This window comes from Macaca thibetana, chromosome 1 (assembly GCF_024542745.1).
Source record: "Macaca thibetana thibetana isolate TM-01 chromosome 1, ASM2454274v1, whole genome shotgun sequence".
Classification (NCBI taxonomy): Eukaryota; Metazoa; Chordata; class Mammalia; order Primates; family Cercopithecidae; genus Macaca; species Macaca thibetana.
The window spans coordinates 10,237,843-10,255,385 of record NC_065578.1 but is presented as its reverse complement, the minus strand read 5'-3'; the positions used below and the strand labels follow the sequence as shown (position 1 = coordinate 10,255,385).

General features: G+C 52.3%; 2 protein-coding genes across 2 annotated transcripts in view; both read left to right on the top strand.

Annotated features, from left to right (window-relative positions):
- The window catches only part of EXOSC10 (exosome component 10), a 31,729-nt gene extending 24,881 nt beyond the window's left edge, over positions 1 to 6,848 (top strand). The window contains exons 20-25 of the mRNA XM_050788130.1: positions 1,716 to 1,800; positions 3,259 to 3,332; positions 4,005 to 4,176; positions 5,075 to 5,136; positions 5,698 to 5,774; positions 6,720 to 6,848. Of these exons, the coding sequence (XP_050644087.1) occupies positions 1,716 to 1,800; positions 3,259 to 3,332; positions 4,005 to 4,176; positions 5,075 to 5,136; positions 5,698 to 5,774; positions 6,720 to 6,750 (501 nt within the window). The 3' untranslated portion in view covers positions 6,751 to 6,848. The remainder of the gene's footprint in view (positions 1 to 1,715; positions 1,801 to 3,258; positions 3,333 to 4,004; positions 4,177 to 5,074; positions 5,137 to 5,697; positions 5,775 to 6,719) is intronic.
- The window catches only part of SRM (spermidine synthase), a 227,650-nt gene that overhangs the window by 207,409 nt on the left and 2,698 nt on the right, over positions 1 to 17,543 (top strand). Inside the window, exons 2-4 of the mRNA XM_050788552.1 lie at positions 14,857 to 15,118; positions 15,549 to 15,669; positions 16,001 to 16,093. Coding sequence (XP_050644509.1) covers positions 14,857 to 15,118; positions 15,549 to 15,669; positions 16,001 to 16,093 — 476 coding nt within the window. The remainder of the gene's footprint in view (positions 1 to 14,856; positions 15,119 to 15,548; positions 15,670 to 16,000; positions 16,094 to 17,543) is intronic.

Sequence of the window (17,543 nt, the reverse complement as noted above, 5' to 3'; positions counted from 1 at the left end):
TTCATTTTGTCACCCAGGCTGGAGTGCAGTGGCACGATCTCGGCTCACTGCAACCTCCACCTCACAGGTTCAAGCAATTCTTCTGCCTCAGCCTCCCGAGTAGCTGGGATACAGGCACCTGCCATCATGCCCGGCTAATTTTTGTAGAGATGGGGTGTCACCATGTTGACCAGGCTGGTCTCGAACTCCTGACCTCAGGTGATCCACCCGCCTCGGCCTCCCAAAGTGCTGGGACTACAGGCGTGAGCCACTGCGCCTGGACCTAAAAGAGACTTTCTAAGAAAAGGGGATTTCCTAATTATTCAGACCAGGTTTCTGTTGTAGACAAGTCCATCTCATCTGTGAATCCCCTGACAATGAAGGCAAAAGCCCTTTATTTTCTAGCGTTGTTTCTAGGGAAAGGGTCCAGAACTTCAGTGAGATTCTTAAAAGCACTGGGAAACCTTGTAAGAAACAAATCTTCACCTGCAGTTTTTTAATTGAGGTTTAATCTATATGTAGTAAAGTACACAAATATTAAGTATACAGCTTGATGCATTTTGACAGATGTCTGTTACTTTAAGGATCTTAAAGGTGACAGCTTTAATTTTAAAACACTCTGTCTTACTTATCTGGCTTGTTTTTACCAGCATTATGAGTAAGGATGAGAACACACCTCCCCTAGACCCCCTTGAGATATTTCCGGGAGCCAGCACGTGAACTATGGTTCGCAGCCTCCTTCTTCCCTGCAGGAAGCCTCTATTCTGATGACATGAGTGACTGGCTCCCTCTGTGTGGCAGCAGAACTCTTGTGTTAGGCAAAACCGACAGGTCCCCTGGCCCTAGCCCTGTCCCTGTCCCTGAGTTAGCTTGCTATTTTTAGAAATGGGGAATCAGGCCGGGCGCGGTGGCTCAAGCCTGTAATCCCAGCACTTTGGGAGGCCGAGACGCGCGGATCACGAGGTCAGGAGATCGAGACCATCCTGGCTAACACGGTGAAACCCCGTCTCTACTAAAAAAACACAAAAAAAACTAGCCGGGCGAGGTGGCGGGCGCCTGTAGTCCCAGCTACTAGGGAGGCTGAGGCAGGAGAATGGCGTAAACCCGGGAGGCGGAGCTTGCAGTGAGCTGAGATCCGGCCACTGCACTCCAGCCTGGGCGACAGAGCCAGACTCCGTCTCAAAAAAAAAAAAAGAAATGGGGAATCAGGTGGGGCTTCTGCCTCCTCTCCTCTTTTCCTCTGATGGGTTGTGGCACATTGAACAACCGCACGTCCCGTGTGTTATGCCCAGTGTCACCTCCATGTGTTGTAACGCCATAGGTCAGTGGGGTGTCATAAGGAAACACAGCAGACTTGTGGAAGCCCAGCCTTGAGTCTGCCTCTGTCATTTACTGACCGTGTTCCTTGGACAAGTTATTTAGTCTCCCCGAGCCTGTTTGCTCATCTCTAAAGAGAGGGTGATGACAGTACCTTTGTCCCAGGGTTACAGAGAGATTGAACGAGATGACAGATGGCCCAGTGCCTGGAGGACAGTAGCACTTTGTCCCCCTTAATAGCGATTTTAGCAATAAAGCCAGCATGAAATTTGTTTTTCATGCCCTTAGATTTGAAACTTATGACTTAGAATGTGTGTACTTCTTAGGTTAACCTGCCCTACATCATCTCATGAAAAGTAAGACAGACTTGGGTGGCTGACTTTGGAGGGTTTTTTTTGTTATATTTGCTTTCATTATAGATCAGCAACCGTTGGAAGCTGGCCCAGGTGCAAGTACAAAAAGACTCTAAAGAAACTGTCAAGAAGAAGGCAGCTGAGCAAACAGGTAGCACTCACTTCCTTGTAACTCAGTCAGCTGTTAAAGGACGGCTGTTGCACATCAGCTGTTTCAGCCACGTGCTGGATACGGCTGTGAATGAAGTAGGCACAGCCCCTGCTCTGTGGGGCTTCCCTTCTGCTGAGGGATGGTGGCCAATCAGTGTCTATCCTGGCAGATGGCAGCAGGTGCTGTGCAGAGAGATGGGTGGGGAGTGCTGGGGGGGTGCTGTAGCTGTCTCGACGGTGGTTGGAGAAGGCAGTCCAATGAATGTGACATTGATGAGACCTGCAGTGAGCTAGAGAAGAGTTCTGGAGCCACAGCACAGCGAGCCCAGAGGCCCTGAGGGTAGTTCACTAGGCATGCTCAGCAGCAGCAAGTGGGCCTGCATGAGCAGAGCGGGGAGAGAAGAGCAGGAAATGGGGAAGGAGCCGGCAGGGGCCCACAGGATGATGCTGCCTTTTACTCTGAGTTCAGAAGCCAGGAGGGTGCTGAGCAGACACAGGGTGGGAAGTGACTGACATGTGGCCCTCTGGCTGCTGTGTCAAGAGCAGATGATAGGCGACAGGATGGGAACCCAGGAAGGGAGAGGAGACATGACAGTGGCCCAGGCAAGAGGGAACAGTGGCCTTGAGACCAGCGTGGGAGCAGAAGAGGTGGCGAGAAACTATCAGAGCCTGGATCTGTCCCGTAGCAAAGCTGACAGCATTTGAGGATGAGGTGGATGTGGCAGGTGAGAGAAAGGAGGGAGTCTTTTTTTTTTTTTTTTTTTTTTTTTTTTTTTTTTGGAGACGGAGTCTGGCTCTGTCGCCCAGGCTGGAGTGCAGTGGCCGGATCTCAGCTCACTGCAAGCTCCGCCTCCCGGGTTCACGCCATTCTCCTGCCTCAGCCTCCCGAGTAGCTGGGACTACAGGCGCTGCCACCTCGCCCAGCTATTTTTTGTATTTCTTAGTAGAGACGGGGTTTCACCGTGTTAGCCAGGATGGTCTCTATCTCCTGACCTCGTGATCCGCGCGTCTCGGCCTCCCAAAGTGCTGGGATTACAGGCTTGAGCCACCGCGCCCGGCCTAAAGGAGGGAGTCTTGGATGAAGATTTTGTCCTGAGCAGCTGGAAAGCTGGAGTTGCTGGCAGCCGAAGTAGCTGGTTTGAGCCAGCTTGTCCACTATGGTGATGGTGATGATCCTGTTAAACGCCCTCAGGTCCACAGGCCACTGAGCATTTGGGTTCACAGGACAGGAGCAGCCAGGGCCAGGGAGAATCAGCTCAAGTGTAGGTGAAGGTGCACAGCGCACCTGAGCCTGAGCCCTCAGGCAACCTGTCCTGCGGAGATGCGGGACCAGGGAGCTGCGAGGGAGGAGGGATCAGCCATGACAACCCCTGTGGCTAGGCCAAGTCGGAGGAGGATAGAGATGGAGGAGGGTGGTTGCTGGATTCAGCAACTCCAGAGACAGTTCTCTCCCTTGCAGCTGCCCGGGAACAGGCAAAGGAGGCGTGCAAAGCTGCAGCAGAACAGGCCATCTCCGTCCGACAGCAGGTCGCGGTACGTGCCAGCCTTTCTCCTTTTTCCTTTGAAAAACGATGCCCCTCCTTGTGGTCAGGATCTTCCTTGGGTATCTTAGGGGGCTTGCCCTATGCTTTATATTAAGTCCTGACTTCTTTTCAGTTCACCTCTTTTTTAATTTCCTTTTTTTAAAAAAAAAATAGTGACATGGTCTTACTCTTACCCTGATGCCCAGGCTGAAGTACAGTGGTGCAATTATAGCTCATAGCAGCCTTGTACTCCTGGGCTCAAACGATCCTCCCACCTCAGCCTCCCAAGTAGCTAGGACTACAAGCACGCACCACCATGCCCGGCTACATTTTTTTTCATTTTTCTGTAGAGATAGAGGTCTTGCTATGTTGCCCAGGCTGGTCTCAGACTGCCTAAAGAAGTCCTCCCACCTTGGCCACCCAAAGCACTGGAATTATAGGCATGACCACTGCACCTGGCCTGCTTGCCTTTCTTAAATGACCTCATGTCATTGTCCAGTGAGGAATTGGTTTCAGCTGACCCTGAGTGTTGGTCCGAAGTTCCAGCCATAGCTCCTCTTCCCACCACTGACAGTTCTTCTTACCACTTAGGCAGCTGGATCCCAGCTACTGCTGAGGCCGGCGGGGTTCCCTCTCCCATGTGTCTCCCTGTTCCTCCCCCACATCTGTTCCTGATCTACAGCTAGAAAATGCTGCAAAGAAGAGAGAGCGAGCAACAAGTGACCCAAGGACCACAGAACAGAAACAAGAGAAGAAACGACTCAAAATTTCCAAGAAGCCAAAGGACCTGGAGCCGCCAGAAAAAGAGTTTATGCCTTATGACTACAGCCAGTCAGACTTCAAGGCTTTTGCTGGTGAGGAAGTACTGGGGCCCCATAGGGGGGCATCTGTGTGCGTGAGAGGGGAGGAAGCCAGAAAGAGACTGCAACGTAGGGGCCAAGTGAGCCCTGCGCAAGGCATGGCGCTCGCCAGGAATTGTTGGAGTAGTGCAGCCTCGTTGCCACCTCCTCCACTGGAGCTCACTCTCTTGGTGGCCTCCATGGTGGGTTAGTAAGATCACCTGTCACTTCCATTGTGACCAGGGCTCCATCCTTCCTCACTGTAACTTGTGCCCATAAACCCCCTCTCTCTCTCTCTCTCTTTCTCTCTTTCACACACACACACACACACACACACACACACACACACACACACACACACACACACACACACACACACACACACTGAGGATTTTGTTTGTTGAAAAATCTCAAAACCTATGACATGAACCCCTATGGGTGCTGGGGCTATGAGAGTCCGTCTGCTTCGAAGGGGCTCCAGATGGCATTCCCGACTCGAGCAGCCTTTGGCACAACATGCTCCTTTGGAAAAGAGAGCGCAGAGGCCATTCCACACAGTGGCCCTTTATACAGGAGTGTCGCCTCAGAGCCTGAGTTCCTGACGGCATCACCCAGCACAGAGATCAGAATGGACTTCCTTATGTGCAGGGGCCACTGCTGTAGCCACCTGCCCCTAACGTCCCTGCGACTAGAGCCGAGAGAAACAGGCCTGGTCTTCAGACTGCCCACAGGGACCAGGATCACCATGTATTCATTTACATGAGCCATGAGCCGCAGCCCCTCATTGTGACAGGGGTTGCGCTCTGACAGCCAAGGCTTGCCCAAGTGTCGTGGTCCCGGCCTCGCTGTGAGCCTGTGATGCCTGGTAACTCATTGACCTGACCGCAGGTCTCTCTCATCTCTTACCTTGCAGGAAACAGCAAATCCAAAGCTGCTTCTCAGTTTGATCCAAATAAACAGACCCCTTCTGGCAAGGTAAGGACTGTTCCTGGAGGATTTTAGCAATGCCCGTGGCGCCTATTTTTGACCTCCTCCTCTGCTGAGAAGACAGGCCCATCCAGGAGTCCATTCCTTTGCATATCTTTTTCCTCACCTCATTTCTTCCCAAGCGCGGGCAATACCCGTCAGCTACCCCGGCAACTCATAAAACGAGGCTGTAAAAGCTGGCGTGTGGTTTTAAAGGGTGTTATTCTGTGTTTGCTACCATGGGAACCACAGCTGCAGGCCAAAAGCACCCCCTTTGGGGCCAGCACAAGCCTGCATTCGCCCCACGTGGGTGTTGGTGCTGGTGCCAGGGAAACAGCATGGCTGCAGGTTCCACAGGCGCGGGGACAGGGCTGCTTTGGGGCCCTCCTGTTCCTCTTGCAGCGCATCCTAGCAGCTTTGCCTTCAGAGACACAGAAACGTCCTCTCGCAGGGAATCTAAAGTCACACCTGTGCTGCTAGAATCTTTGGCCGCCTGAGCTCAGGTGTGTGTTTCTGTGTATCTTGTGGTCAAGGTGCCTACCCAGCTTAAACGGTTTCTTTTCTTTCCAGAAATCCATTGCAGCCAAAAAAATTAAACAGTCGGTGGGAAACAAAAGCATGTCCTTTCCGACGGGAAAGTCAGACAGGTACGCGGTGGATGGCGATGTGGCCCAGGGAGCCCAGTGAAAAAGCACCTGCCCTGCATGGTGCAGTCAGTGGGGATCGAGTGCCCAGGGGTCTTCAACCAGGATGCCTCAGAGAACCTCCCACAGCCAGGTCCCTCTCACCACTCGGAAAACAAGGGCGGGACGTGATTTGCTCTGTGCCACACATCACAGAGCCAGGCACTGCGCCCCAGGACTCAGATGCCCCTTGTTCCTGGCTTTCCAGTTACTGTGTTTCCTGGGGTCACCTCAGGGAAAATAGGTGTGAATAGTTACGAAATTTTCCTGGACCAGCCTATTAGGAATGAGGAAAAAGTAAGCACGTATGGGTTATCCTTGTTGTTGAAGAGTGGTTTGACTTGGTTTTGTTTTGGTTTGTGACAGTCTCATTCTTTCACCCAGGCTGGAGTGCAGTGGCACAATCTCGGCTTACTGCAACCTCCGCCTCCTGGGTTCAAGCAAGTCTCTCACCTCAACCTCCCGAGTAGCTGGGATTACAGGTGCCTGCCACCATGCCCGGCTAATGTTTTTGTATTTTTAGTAGAGATGGGGTTTTGCCATGTTGGCCAGGCTGGTCTCAAACTCCTGGCCTCAGTTGATCCTCCCAACTCGGCCTCCCAGAGTACTTGGATTACGGGTGTGAACCACTGCACCTGGCGAAATGTTTTTGTTAAAAACATAAAATCCTAATAATCAAGCTGACCCTGAGGTTAGGGGACTTGCCCGGGGGCAGGAAGAACAGGTCTGCCTTCTCGAGATGCTGCTCAGCTCAGCCAACTCTGGTGGGCCGCCGAGTTCTCGGGGGCCCCTGAACAAGCCATTCTCCCTCTGTTCTGCATGATTAAGGTTTGCACCGTTTTGTAAACCATCTGAGAACATCCAGCCAACCCAGAAGAAATAACTGTTGTTTTTACACTGTCTCTGCAGAGGCTTCAGGTACAACTGGCCACAGAGATAGTCCTGGAAGACACGCAGCACCCGTGGACCAGAAGCACCAAATGCCAGTGCTGCTTTTGTACAGACGTATTTTTAAACCATTAAAAAATATTCTTCCTGGAAGAAAGCTGATTCCTGACTTTTATTTTGTTGCCGCCACAGCTCTGGGCAGGTTGCCATCCTGTTCAGGCAACCATCTTCAGCTGTCTGGGCAGGTGAGTGTGTTCCAGGGGTTATGGTGACTTCTAGAAAAATCCAGAGCTGGCTGAACACGGTGGCTCACACCTGTAATCCCAGCACTTTGGGAGGCCAAGGTGGGCGGATCACGAGGTCAGGAGATCGAGACCATCCTGGCCAACACGGTGAAACCCCCTTTCTACTAAAAATACAAAAAATTAGCCAGGCGTGGTGGCGGGCACCTGTAGTCCCAGCTACTCGGGAGGCTAAGGCAGGAGAATGGCGTGAACCCGGGAGGCGGAGTTTGCAGTGAGCCGAGATCTCACCACTGCACTCCAACCTGGGCGACAAGGCGAGACTCTGTCTCAAAAAAAAAAAAAGAAAAAGAAAAAGAAAAATCCAGAGCCACTCCCGAGGAGGAATATGAGACAAATTGCTGGGACTCAGAAGTGGCAGCACCTGCAAAGCAGAAGCTGTGATGTTCATCGCTCCACTTGGAGAGGGTTCTCTGGGCAGTTTCACTTCCTTCCCGAGCCTTCAAATAACATGAATGGAGCCACCTGGTTAAAAAATGCCATCGGGAAAGGAAGTGGTAAGGTGCCCTAGAGCTAGCAGTGGCTCCTGAGGACCTGTTCTCTACTCTGTTCTGTTCTTTTTTTTTTTTTAAATCAACTTTTTTTTTTTTTTCTGATTATAGAAGTAATAACATGTTCATTGCAGGAAATGTGGGAAATACAGTAAAATGCAAGGTCGGACGTGGTGGCTCACGCCTGTAATCCCAGCACTGTGGGAGACTGAGGCAGGCGGATCACCTGAGGTCAGGAGTTCATGACCAGCCTAGCCAACATGGTGAAACCCCATCTCTACTGAAAATACAGAAATTAGCCAGGCATGGTGAGCACCTGTAATCTCAGCTACTCGGATGGCTGAGGCAGGAGAATCGCTTGAACCTAGGAGGCAGAGGTTGCAGTGAGCTGAGATTACACCACTGCATTCCAGCCTGGGCAGTAGAACAATACTCTCTCAAAAACAAAAGAAAAATACAAAGAGAAAATTTTAAGCATCTGTAGTCCTGCCACACAAAGATGTTTTGTTTTTTGTTTTTGTTTTTGTTTTTTTTCTTCTTCTTTTTATGAGATGGGGTCTCACTCTGTTGCCTAGTCTGGAGTGCAGTGGTGTGATCTTGGCTAACTGCAGCCTTGACCTCCCAGGCACAAGTGATCCTGCCGCCTCAGCCTCCCACATAGCTAAGACTACAGGCACATGCCACCACACCTGGGTAATTTTTCTTATGTTTTATAGAGACGGGGTCTTGCTGTGTTGCCCAGGCTGGTCTTGAACTCTTGGCCTCAAGCGATCCTCCCATCTTGTCCTCCCAGTGTTGGGATTTCAGGCATGAGCCACCACGCCCAACTGAGATAATCTTTAACATTTTGCTGTATTTCCTTGTAAACTTTTGCTATGTGTATATAGATACATCTTTTTAATATATCTTGGGTTTAGGTTTCTATCATTTTTCACCTTGAAAGTTTATATTGTGACACTTTTCTCAATCTAAAATTTAGTTTTGCCAACCCCCACTGTTAAACATTTAGGTTTTCATTTTTGGTACTATTCTTAATAATGCAGCACTGAACCTTTGTATAAATTTGTGACCCAATCTCTGATAATTTCTTTTTTTTTTTTTTTTTTTTTTTTTGAGACGGAGTCTTACTCTGTCACCCAGGCTGGAGTGCAGTGGCCGGATCTCAGCTCACTGCAAGCTCCGCCTCCTGGGTTTACGCCATTCTCCTGCTTCAGCCTCCCAAGTAGCTGGGACTATAGGCGCCCACCACCTCGCCCGGCTAGTTTTTTGTATTTTTTAGTAGAGACGGGGTTTCACTGTGTTAGCCAGGATGGTCTCGATCTCCTGACCTCGTGATCCGCCCGTCTCGGCCTCCCAAAGTGCTGGGATTACAGGCTTGAGCCACCGCGCCCGGCCTCTGATAATTTCTTTAGAATTTCATTTTATTTTAATCCTGAGATGGGCTAATAAGCACAGAATGCCATTACTTTGGTTTTTACAAATACTTAACCTAGGAACCTTTTTTCTTTGAAATGCATCCCACCAAGTATTGAGACTGCCAACTGTATATGATACCCTTTGGGGTGTACCAAACTAAATCACACATCACTGCTGTCAGAGAGCTCCCATTCAAGCAGAACAGCAGAGAACAGCCCTGTCCTAAGATAGGCTGGAGTTTGTATTAGCTAGGACTAGGTTGATTGCAAATGACAGAAAAGCCAAACTTTTAACAAGAGAGATGATTTGAGTGACTTTTAACAAGAGAGATGATTTTCCTCCTCTTTTGTAAATATAGTTGGTCCAGAGCTAGTGTGATGCTCATGATCATCAGACACAGACTCCTATTGTTTTACCATCCTCAGCTCAAATACAAGGCTGCTGCCTCATGATGCAGGGTGGCTGCCCTTGCTCCAGCCATTACTTTCTCATTCCCATCTGCTGGGAGGAGGAAAGAAGAGCACCCAATCTCTTTGAATAGGACATTGCCCATTTCAACTTCCCGTTGGTCAGAACTTAGTCACATGACCACAGCAAGGGATATTAGGAAATGTCATTATTTCAGTCATCCATGTGTCCAGCTAAAAGCCCAGGGTTCTATTATAGAATTTGGGAAGAACAGACATCGAAGGACAAAGAACAGTCACTGCCCAAAAATGGCAGTCTCTGCTATAAAAAATTGACAAGTGGAATTTTTTTTTTTTTTTTTCTGAGACGGAGTTTCGCTCTTGTTGCCCAGGCTGGAGTGCAATGGCATGGCACAATCTTGGCTCACTGAAACCTCTGCCTCCTAGATTCAAGCAGTTGTCCTGCCTCAGCCTCCCAAGGAGCTGGGATTACAGGCACCTGCCATCACACCCGGCTAATTTTTGTATTTTTAAGTAGAGACGAGGTTTTACCATGTTGGTCAGGCTGATCTCGAATTCCTGACCTCAGGTGATCCACTCACCTCAGCCTCCCAAAGTGCTGGGATTACAGGCGTGAGCCGCTGCACCCGGCCTCACAGGTGGACATTTTTTTTTTTTTTTTTTTTTTTTTTTTTTTTTGAGACAGAGTCTCACTCTTGTCACCCAGGCTGGAGCATAGTGGCGCGATCTCGGCTCACTGCAACCTCTGCCTCTTGGGTTCAAGCGATTCTCCTGCCTCAGCCTCCTAAGTGGCTGGGATTACAGGCGCCCACCACCACACCCAGCTAATTAGTAGAGACAGGGTTTTACCATATTGGCCAGACTGGTCTCGAACTCCTGACCTCAAGTGATCCGCCCGCCTCAGCCTTCCAAAGTGCTGGGATTGCAAGGCGTGAGCCCCTGCACCCGGCCAAAATGAGAAATTCTTTTCTACTGAGGATGGCCTGAGAGGCCTCGTGAAAGGGGCATTCGGACTGGACCCTGAGGAGCAAGGGACTTCTGGAGAGCTCTCTGGCAGCGCTGCTCAAAGCGGAGGTTTCTGACAGCCCAGATGGGGGCTTGTCAGAAAGAATCCAGTGCCACCCAGAGCCAGGAGGCTGCCGGGACCGCTGTACTCACCCGGCTCTCCTGATGATTCTTCTGCCTGCTGAAGTTTGAGAACCACTGTTAGCTGAAGCCACAGGCCTGAGCCTGGCTGAGCGGGTGCATTGGTCTTACCACTGGTTAGAGACGAATGCAAACAGTCTCCCAGAGAGTTGAAGTAATGCTGCACCCTTTCTTTGGAAGTTTTCCATATTGGTTTTGTCTTTGTAATGATGTTTTTGTTTGTTTGTTTGTTTTTTGAGGCAGAGTCTCCCTCTCCAGTCGTTCAGGCTAGAGTGCAATGGCACGAACTTGGCTCACTGCAACCTCCACCTCCTGGGTTCAAGAAATTCTCCTACCTCAGCCTCCCGAGTAGCTGGGATTACAGGCGCCCACCACCACGCCTGGCTAAATTTTGTATTTTTAGTAGAGATGGGATTTCACCATGTTAGCCAGGCTGGTCCTGAACTCCTGACCTCAGATAATACACCCACCTTGGCCTCCCAAAGTGCTGGGATTACAGGCCTGAGCCATGGCGCCCAGCCTTCTGTTTGTTTTTTAAAAGACAGGAACCTTAGACAGGAGTTTAAGATCTTTTCAAATGGTCAATCTTGCCAAATAAAAAGTTCGCAACCCAGTGTCAGTCCCTAGATGCTGTTTGCGCAGGTTTACTGATCCATCAACCCCAAAATCCAGAACTCTTGAGCCATGGGGTAGAGATGATGGTCTTCGGGTGTTCAAAGAACAGCTGGAGCTCAATGTCAGGTCACTTGGGGAGCACCTGGGACAGGACGAAGGAGGATGGGGAGCACATAAAGGGGTGTGTGTGGGTCAGAAACTGTACAGTGACTGAGTAGTGGAGTCCATGGCTGGGCCTCTGCTCCAAGAGGAAGGGAAAGGGATCTGGCAGGGCTGGCTGGGTTGGAGGTAGAGAGAATTTATGAGCAGGAAGGCTGTGTGCTCAAGGAGGTATGCTGCTGTTTGTGGTGCCTTAGGCAGCTTGCCATGGGCATTTTCAACCAAGCCACACCACGTAATGGCCAAAATTGTTCCCACTCATAACCACAGCTGTCTGCCTGGCTGAATGGAAGGCTAGAAAAATGACTCAAGTGCTAACTGCCTAACAAGCCTCTTGTGACAGACACATAACCACGTGGCAGCCCCATTTAAACCATTTCCTTGAACAGCAGCCATTGGCCCACCTTTCTCTCCTCTACCCTGTCTCCCCTTTTTCCTTTTATAACGACACTTTTTAGGAGCTTGGGTGGGATAGTTAACCCACTAGACACTTAAGCTTTATAACTGGATTTTTGAGGTACATTGGTCTGAATTTTAGGGAGAAACATTTCATGCTAAAGCCTGATTTTCTCAATCCTGGTTTTTTTTGTTTTTGTTTTTTGTTTTGATTTTTGGTGTTGGTTTTTTTGTTTTTGTTTTTTGTTGTTGTTGTTGACAGGGTCTTGCTCTGTCACCTAGGCTGGAGTGCAGTGGTGCGACTGTGGCTTACTGAAACCTCCACCTCCCGGGTTCAAGCAATTCTCATGCCTCAGCCTCCCGAGTGGCTGGGATGACAGGTGCGTGCCACCATGGCAGCTAATTTTTGTATTTTTAGTAGAGATGGAATTTCACCACATTGGCCAGGCTGGTCTTGAACTCCTGACCTCAGGCGATCTGCCCCCTTCGGCCTCCTGAACTGCTGGGATTACAAGCGTGAGCCACCACACATGGCCAATCCTGGTTTTTTTTCTGTAGACTTCTGTAGTCATCTGGCCTGACTTTAACGTCAATTGTGATTGTAACTGGGCTGTGCAGTAATGGCTACTTCTGGCAAAATCAGTTTCTCTTCCTCGTGACCTGAAGTCAGGTGGTATTTTTGGATTCACAGTGCTGTACATTTGGGGGCTTTTTTGTCTGTAATTCAGGGTTTTGGTCTTCTCTGAACTTGGAAGGTTTGTGCAATCTCTGTGCACTCTGGCCCAGAGGTCTCAAGTTCTGTTCCTGCTGGAGGCTGAGGCCTCAGTTCCACTCCCTCTACAGGAAGACAAAGGATGTCAATGTGTGAGCCTTTGTCATGTGAGGACCCACATGCCGGAGCAGCTTTGCCCAGCTTGTAGAAGGGATGGGATGGACTTGGCCCTCCACTTGCCCCTATGCAGTGCCCTGGAATGCCAGGGCCACGTCTCCGGTCAGTCCTTCACCATCTAAAAGCAAGCTGATCCACAAGGCACCTGGCTGCATGCAGGCCTGCCATCTATGGCCACCATCCTCAGCTTCAGAGCTTATGATCTGGCTCAGGGAACACAGACAAGTACACAGGCAGTTACAATCCAGAGGCAGAAATGTCTTCGAGGAAGTACAGGCAAGGTAGGCGAACACCTTGACCGAAGTACAGGGTTGAACCCAGTCAAGCCTGTAGCACTGGACACACTGACTCTTACCCACTATGTGGACCTTTCACGAATAATCTTTGTTCCTGGAACAAGTCCATGGAAGCTGTTGCCTAGCATTTTTTATTTTTTATTTTATTTTTTTTAGAGACAGGGTCTTGTTATGTTGCCCAGGCTGGTCTCGAACTCCTGGGCTCAAGTGGTCCTGCCTCGGCCTCCCAAAATCCTAGTATTAACAAGCCTGAGCCCCTGTGCCCAGCTGCCTAGCAATTCTTTTTTTTTTTTTTTTAGATGGAGTTTTGCTCTGTCACCAGGCTGGAGTGCAGTGGCGCAATCTCGGCTCACTGCAACCTGCACCTCCCGGGTTCAAGCGACTCTCCTGCATCAGGCTCCCGAATAGCTGGGATTACAGGCGTCCGCCCCCACCCTGGCTAATTTTTTGTATCTTTAGTAGAGTCGAGGTTTCACCATGTTGGCCAGGCTAGTCTTGAACTCCTGACCTCAGATGATCCACTCGCCTTGGCCTCCCAAAGTGCTGGGATTACAGGCGTGAGCCACCGCGCCCAGCCTATGCCTAGCAATAATTTTTTTTTTTTTTTTTTAAGACGGAGTCTCGCTCTGTCGCCAGGCTAGGCTGGAGTGCAGTGGCGCAATATCGGCTCACTGCAATCTCCACCTCCCGGGTTCAAGCGATGCTCCTGCCTCAGCGTCCCGAGTAGCTGGGACTACAGGCGCGCACCACCACGCCCAGCTAACTTTTGTATTTTTAGTAGAGACGGGGTTTCACCATGTTAGCCAGGATCGTCTTGATCTCTTGACCTCGTGATCTGCCCGCCTCGGCCTCCCAAAGTGCTGGGATTACCGGGGTGAACCATCGCGGCACCTAGCAATTCTTTAGCGGTCTTGGTTTACCTCCCCTTTAGAAGGGGCTTAAAGGCAAGCCAGGCACATTGTTGCCTAGGCTTGAGGCTTGCTCTCACCGATAAACAACACTTACTCAGCTCTGGGGACGACACAGGAAACGTTCCCCACCTCCAGGCGGAGGCTGCAAAACGTGTCAAAACCATCCCTGACATAATGTCAAGAGTAGCTTATACCAGTTTCATCTTCCTTGGCATTCGAACTGCGTGTAGAACAATTAGCATTTAATATTTGGTAATTAGCATGCTTAATGTGATTCTGAGAAGTTCTTTGACATTCTCATAAAAACAGAAAGCACATTCCCACCCACCCTTCAAGGAGCAAGACCCAGTTTGTCAAGAAAAATTGCGTGCCAGTCTTTTCTGGTGCTGAATATGTATGTTCTGGGCCTCTTCCTGGACACTTGGTAAATTTAGAAACTCGTTTAGAAAAGCACTTCTCTCGTATTCAACAGCCATAGGCTCATGGCTCAGAGGAACTAAGGGAAAATGGCTAAATCCAGCTTGTTAATTCGCGGACTGTGATGATTCCAAGTAAATAAAAACCCTCAGTTCGCCCCGACGAGCCACATAATCTGTTCAAATCCAACAAGGAACCAGATTTTGGACGCAGCGAGGGATACGTTCTACTCGCTCCGTGCAACAACGTAACCCACTGTAGCTGCCCGCTCCCGTGTCTCCAGCCCAAAGGCTGACTCCCGAATCCGCACGTCCCAGCGCTCTCGCACTCCGCACCAAGCCCGAGTCCCGCAGTCCCTAGCGGCCCTCGGTGCTTCCCAACCCCGAGAAGGGAGCAGAGGCCGGTGGTGCACCGCCCCGGCTGGTTGAGGCGGAGGAAGGACCCAGACCCCTTCCGCCGGTCCAGCCCGCCCCGGAACCCTGCACGGCAGCCCGGCCCCGGCCGGGCCCCACGTGGCCCCTGCAGCGGGCCGCACTACCTTGCTGCCGCCGACGGACGGCGCCCCCCAGCCACTCCGCGCCGCTCTGCGTGCCGGTGGCCAATGAGCGCCCGGCGAGGCCCCTTTGCCATTGGAGAGCGCGGGTTCCGCCCCCGCCGGCAGGCCCCGCCCCGCGCCCGGGTTAGGTTGCGGCGCGGGCGGCGGGCGGAGCTGGTCCCGTTGTGCTGCGGCTCCGCGCGGCCTGCAGTCCCGGGCCCGCGCCCCGCGCCGCCCGCCCGCCTGCCCGCCATGGAGCCCGGCCCCGATGGCCCCGCTGCATCCGGCCCCGCCGCCATCCGCGAGGGCTGGTTCCGCGAGACCTGCAGTCTGTGGCCCGGCCAGGCCCTGTCGCTGCAGGTGGAGCAGCTGCTCCACCACCGGCGCTCGCGCTACCAGGACATCCTAGTCTTCCGCAGGTACCGCCGCTGCCCGCGGGCGCCGGCTTCCTCGGCTCAGCCCAGGCCGCCTGCTGCCCGCCTCACGGGCCCCTCCACGCCGGGACCCAAGCCGGCCGGACCCCGTCCTGCCCTGGCTCCCTCGCCACCCCTCACCCCGCCTCCCTGGGCTGGGGCTGGGGCTGCGGGCTGGCCTCTTGGGCGGGGGAGCCGGAGTCTGCGCCCCGCTCCACGTGTCAGCCTCGGGATACGTCAGAGCCCGAGTAGACCCCGGTTCCCACCCCAGCCTCCACCCGGCGGCCCGCCTGCCGTTCCTCGCCACGTGTCACCATCGCTCCTCACCCCTGGGACCCCTAGGCGGGGTGGGGAGACCCTCCTCACCCAGGGCGGCTTGGGGTATGTTTTCCCCACCCCAGAGAACCCAGGCCCCTGACTGTCACTCCGCCCGCAGTAAGACCTATGGCAACGTGCTGGTGTTGGACGGTGTCATCCAGTGCACGGAGAGGGACGAGTTCTCCTACCAGGAGATGATCGCCAACCTGCCTCTCTGCAGCCACCCCAACCCGCGAAAGGTACCCCAGTGTCCCCTGGAACAGTGCCGGACGAGGGGCGGCCCCAGGTGTGCCCCGGACTCTTCCCAGATGCTGCCTGCACGGTTGTCAGAGAAAGTGCTAGCAAGGCCAGGGAGTCCCGCAGAGAGGTGGGGGCCGACACTGACGCCGCCTCGGAAGCCTAGGGCAGCCCTGGAAGGAACTTCCAGGAAAGGGGACACCAGCACGAAAGATTTTCCGAGGGTAGAAAATGATGAGGCCCGTGGGTCCGAGGGACCAGGGGGTCTGCTTCTGGGTCCTGGGGGCGCCCAGTTCTGCCAGGGCCCCTGCCTTTACTGCCCCCTCCTCCCAGGTGCTGATCATCGGGGGCGGAGATGGAGGTGTCCTGCGTGAGGTGGTGAAGCACCCCTCCGTGGAGTCTGTGGTCCAGTGTGAGATAGACGAGGTGAGTGCCGGCATAGAGCCAATGGGGGGGGGTTGAGTCCTGGTTCCCCCGCCGGCCAGCTGTTCCCTTGAAATGGGTGCACACCCCTGAGCAAGGCAGGTGGGGCCTGTTTCCCCATCTGGAAAACACCTGGTCAGGGAGGGTTCAGTAGGAAAACCAGATGGCAGAGAGCCTGGCAGGTGGTGAGGGCACCTGCGTGGCGAGTTCTTAGTAAGACTAAGCAGATTTTTTTTTTTTTTTTCTTCTGAGACGGAGTTTTGCTCTTGTTGCCCAGGCTGGAGTGCAGTAGCACAATCTTGGCTCACTGCAACCTCCACCTCCCAGGCTTAAGTAATTCTTCCACCTCAGCCTCCCAAGTAGCTGGGATTACAGACATGCGCTACCATGCCCAGCTAATTTTATATTTTTAGTAGAGATGGGGTTTCTCCATGTTGGTCAGGCTGGTCTTGGACCTCGTGACCTCAGGTGATCTGCCAGCCTTGGCCTCCCAAAGTAGTGGGATTACAGGCGTGAGCCATCCCGCCCAGTCGACTAAGCTGATTTTTAAGCTGATTTTTAATCTCATCCCCCGGCAGGGCCCAGAGACAGCTCAACTATTAGTACATTACCCCTTACGCTCAGTAGCTGCTCACTAAAATCATGCTACGTGCCAGGTGTTGCCCGGGTACGGGGACAGTAGTAGACAGATCAGTCCCTGCCCCCTAGGAGCTGATGTCCTAGTTAAAGGAGACATCAAATGGCCAGACATGGTGGCTCACGCCTCCCAGCACTTTGGGAGGCTGAGGTGGGCGGATCACAAAGTCAGGAGTTTGAGACCAGCCTGGCCAACATGATGAAACCTCCATCTCTACTAAAAATACAAAAAAAAAATGGCAGGACTTGGTGGCATGCGCCTGTAATTCCAACTACTTGGGAGGCTGAGGCAGGAGGTTGCGTTGCAGTGAGCTGAGATCGTGCCCCTGCACTCCAGCCTGGGCAGCAAAGCAAGACTCTGTCTCGAAAAAATATTGACTGGGCGGACGTGGTGGCTCACGCCTGTAATCCCAGCACTTTGGGAGGCTGAGGCGGGTGGATCACCAGGGCAGGAGATCCAAGACCATCCTGGCTAACACGGTGAAACCCCGTCTCTACTAAAAATACAAAAAATTAGCCGGGCATGGTGGCAGGCGCCTGTAATCCCTGCTACTCGGGAGGCTGAGGCAGGAGAATGGCGTGAACCCGGGAGGCGGAGCTTGCAGTGAACTGAGATCACGCCACTGCACTCCAGCCTGGGTGACACAGCGAGACTCCATCTCAAAAAAGAAAAAAAAGAAAAGAAATAAATAGGAAGGGACAAGAAAGCCACTCAGACAGGGTGATTTGGTCTGGAAGGAGCGGGTAGGGATGGGAGAGAGGAGCTCAAGCCACAGGCAAGAGCCGGCTCTCGAGGAGAAAGAGAGGTACCAGAGTT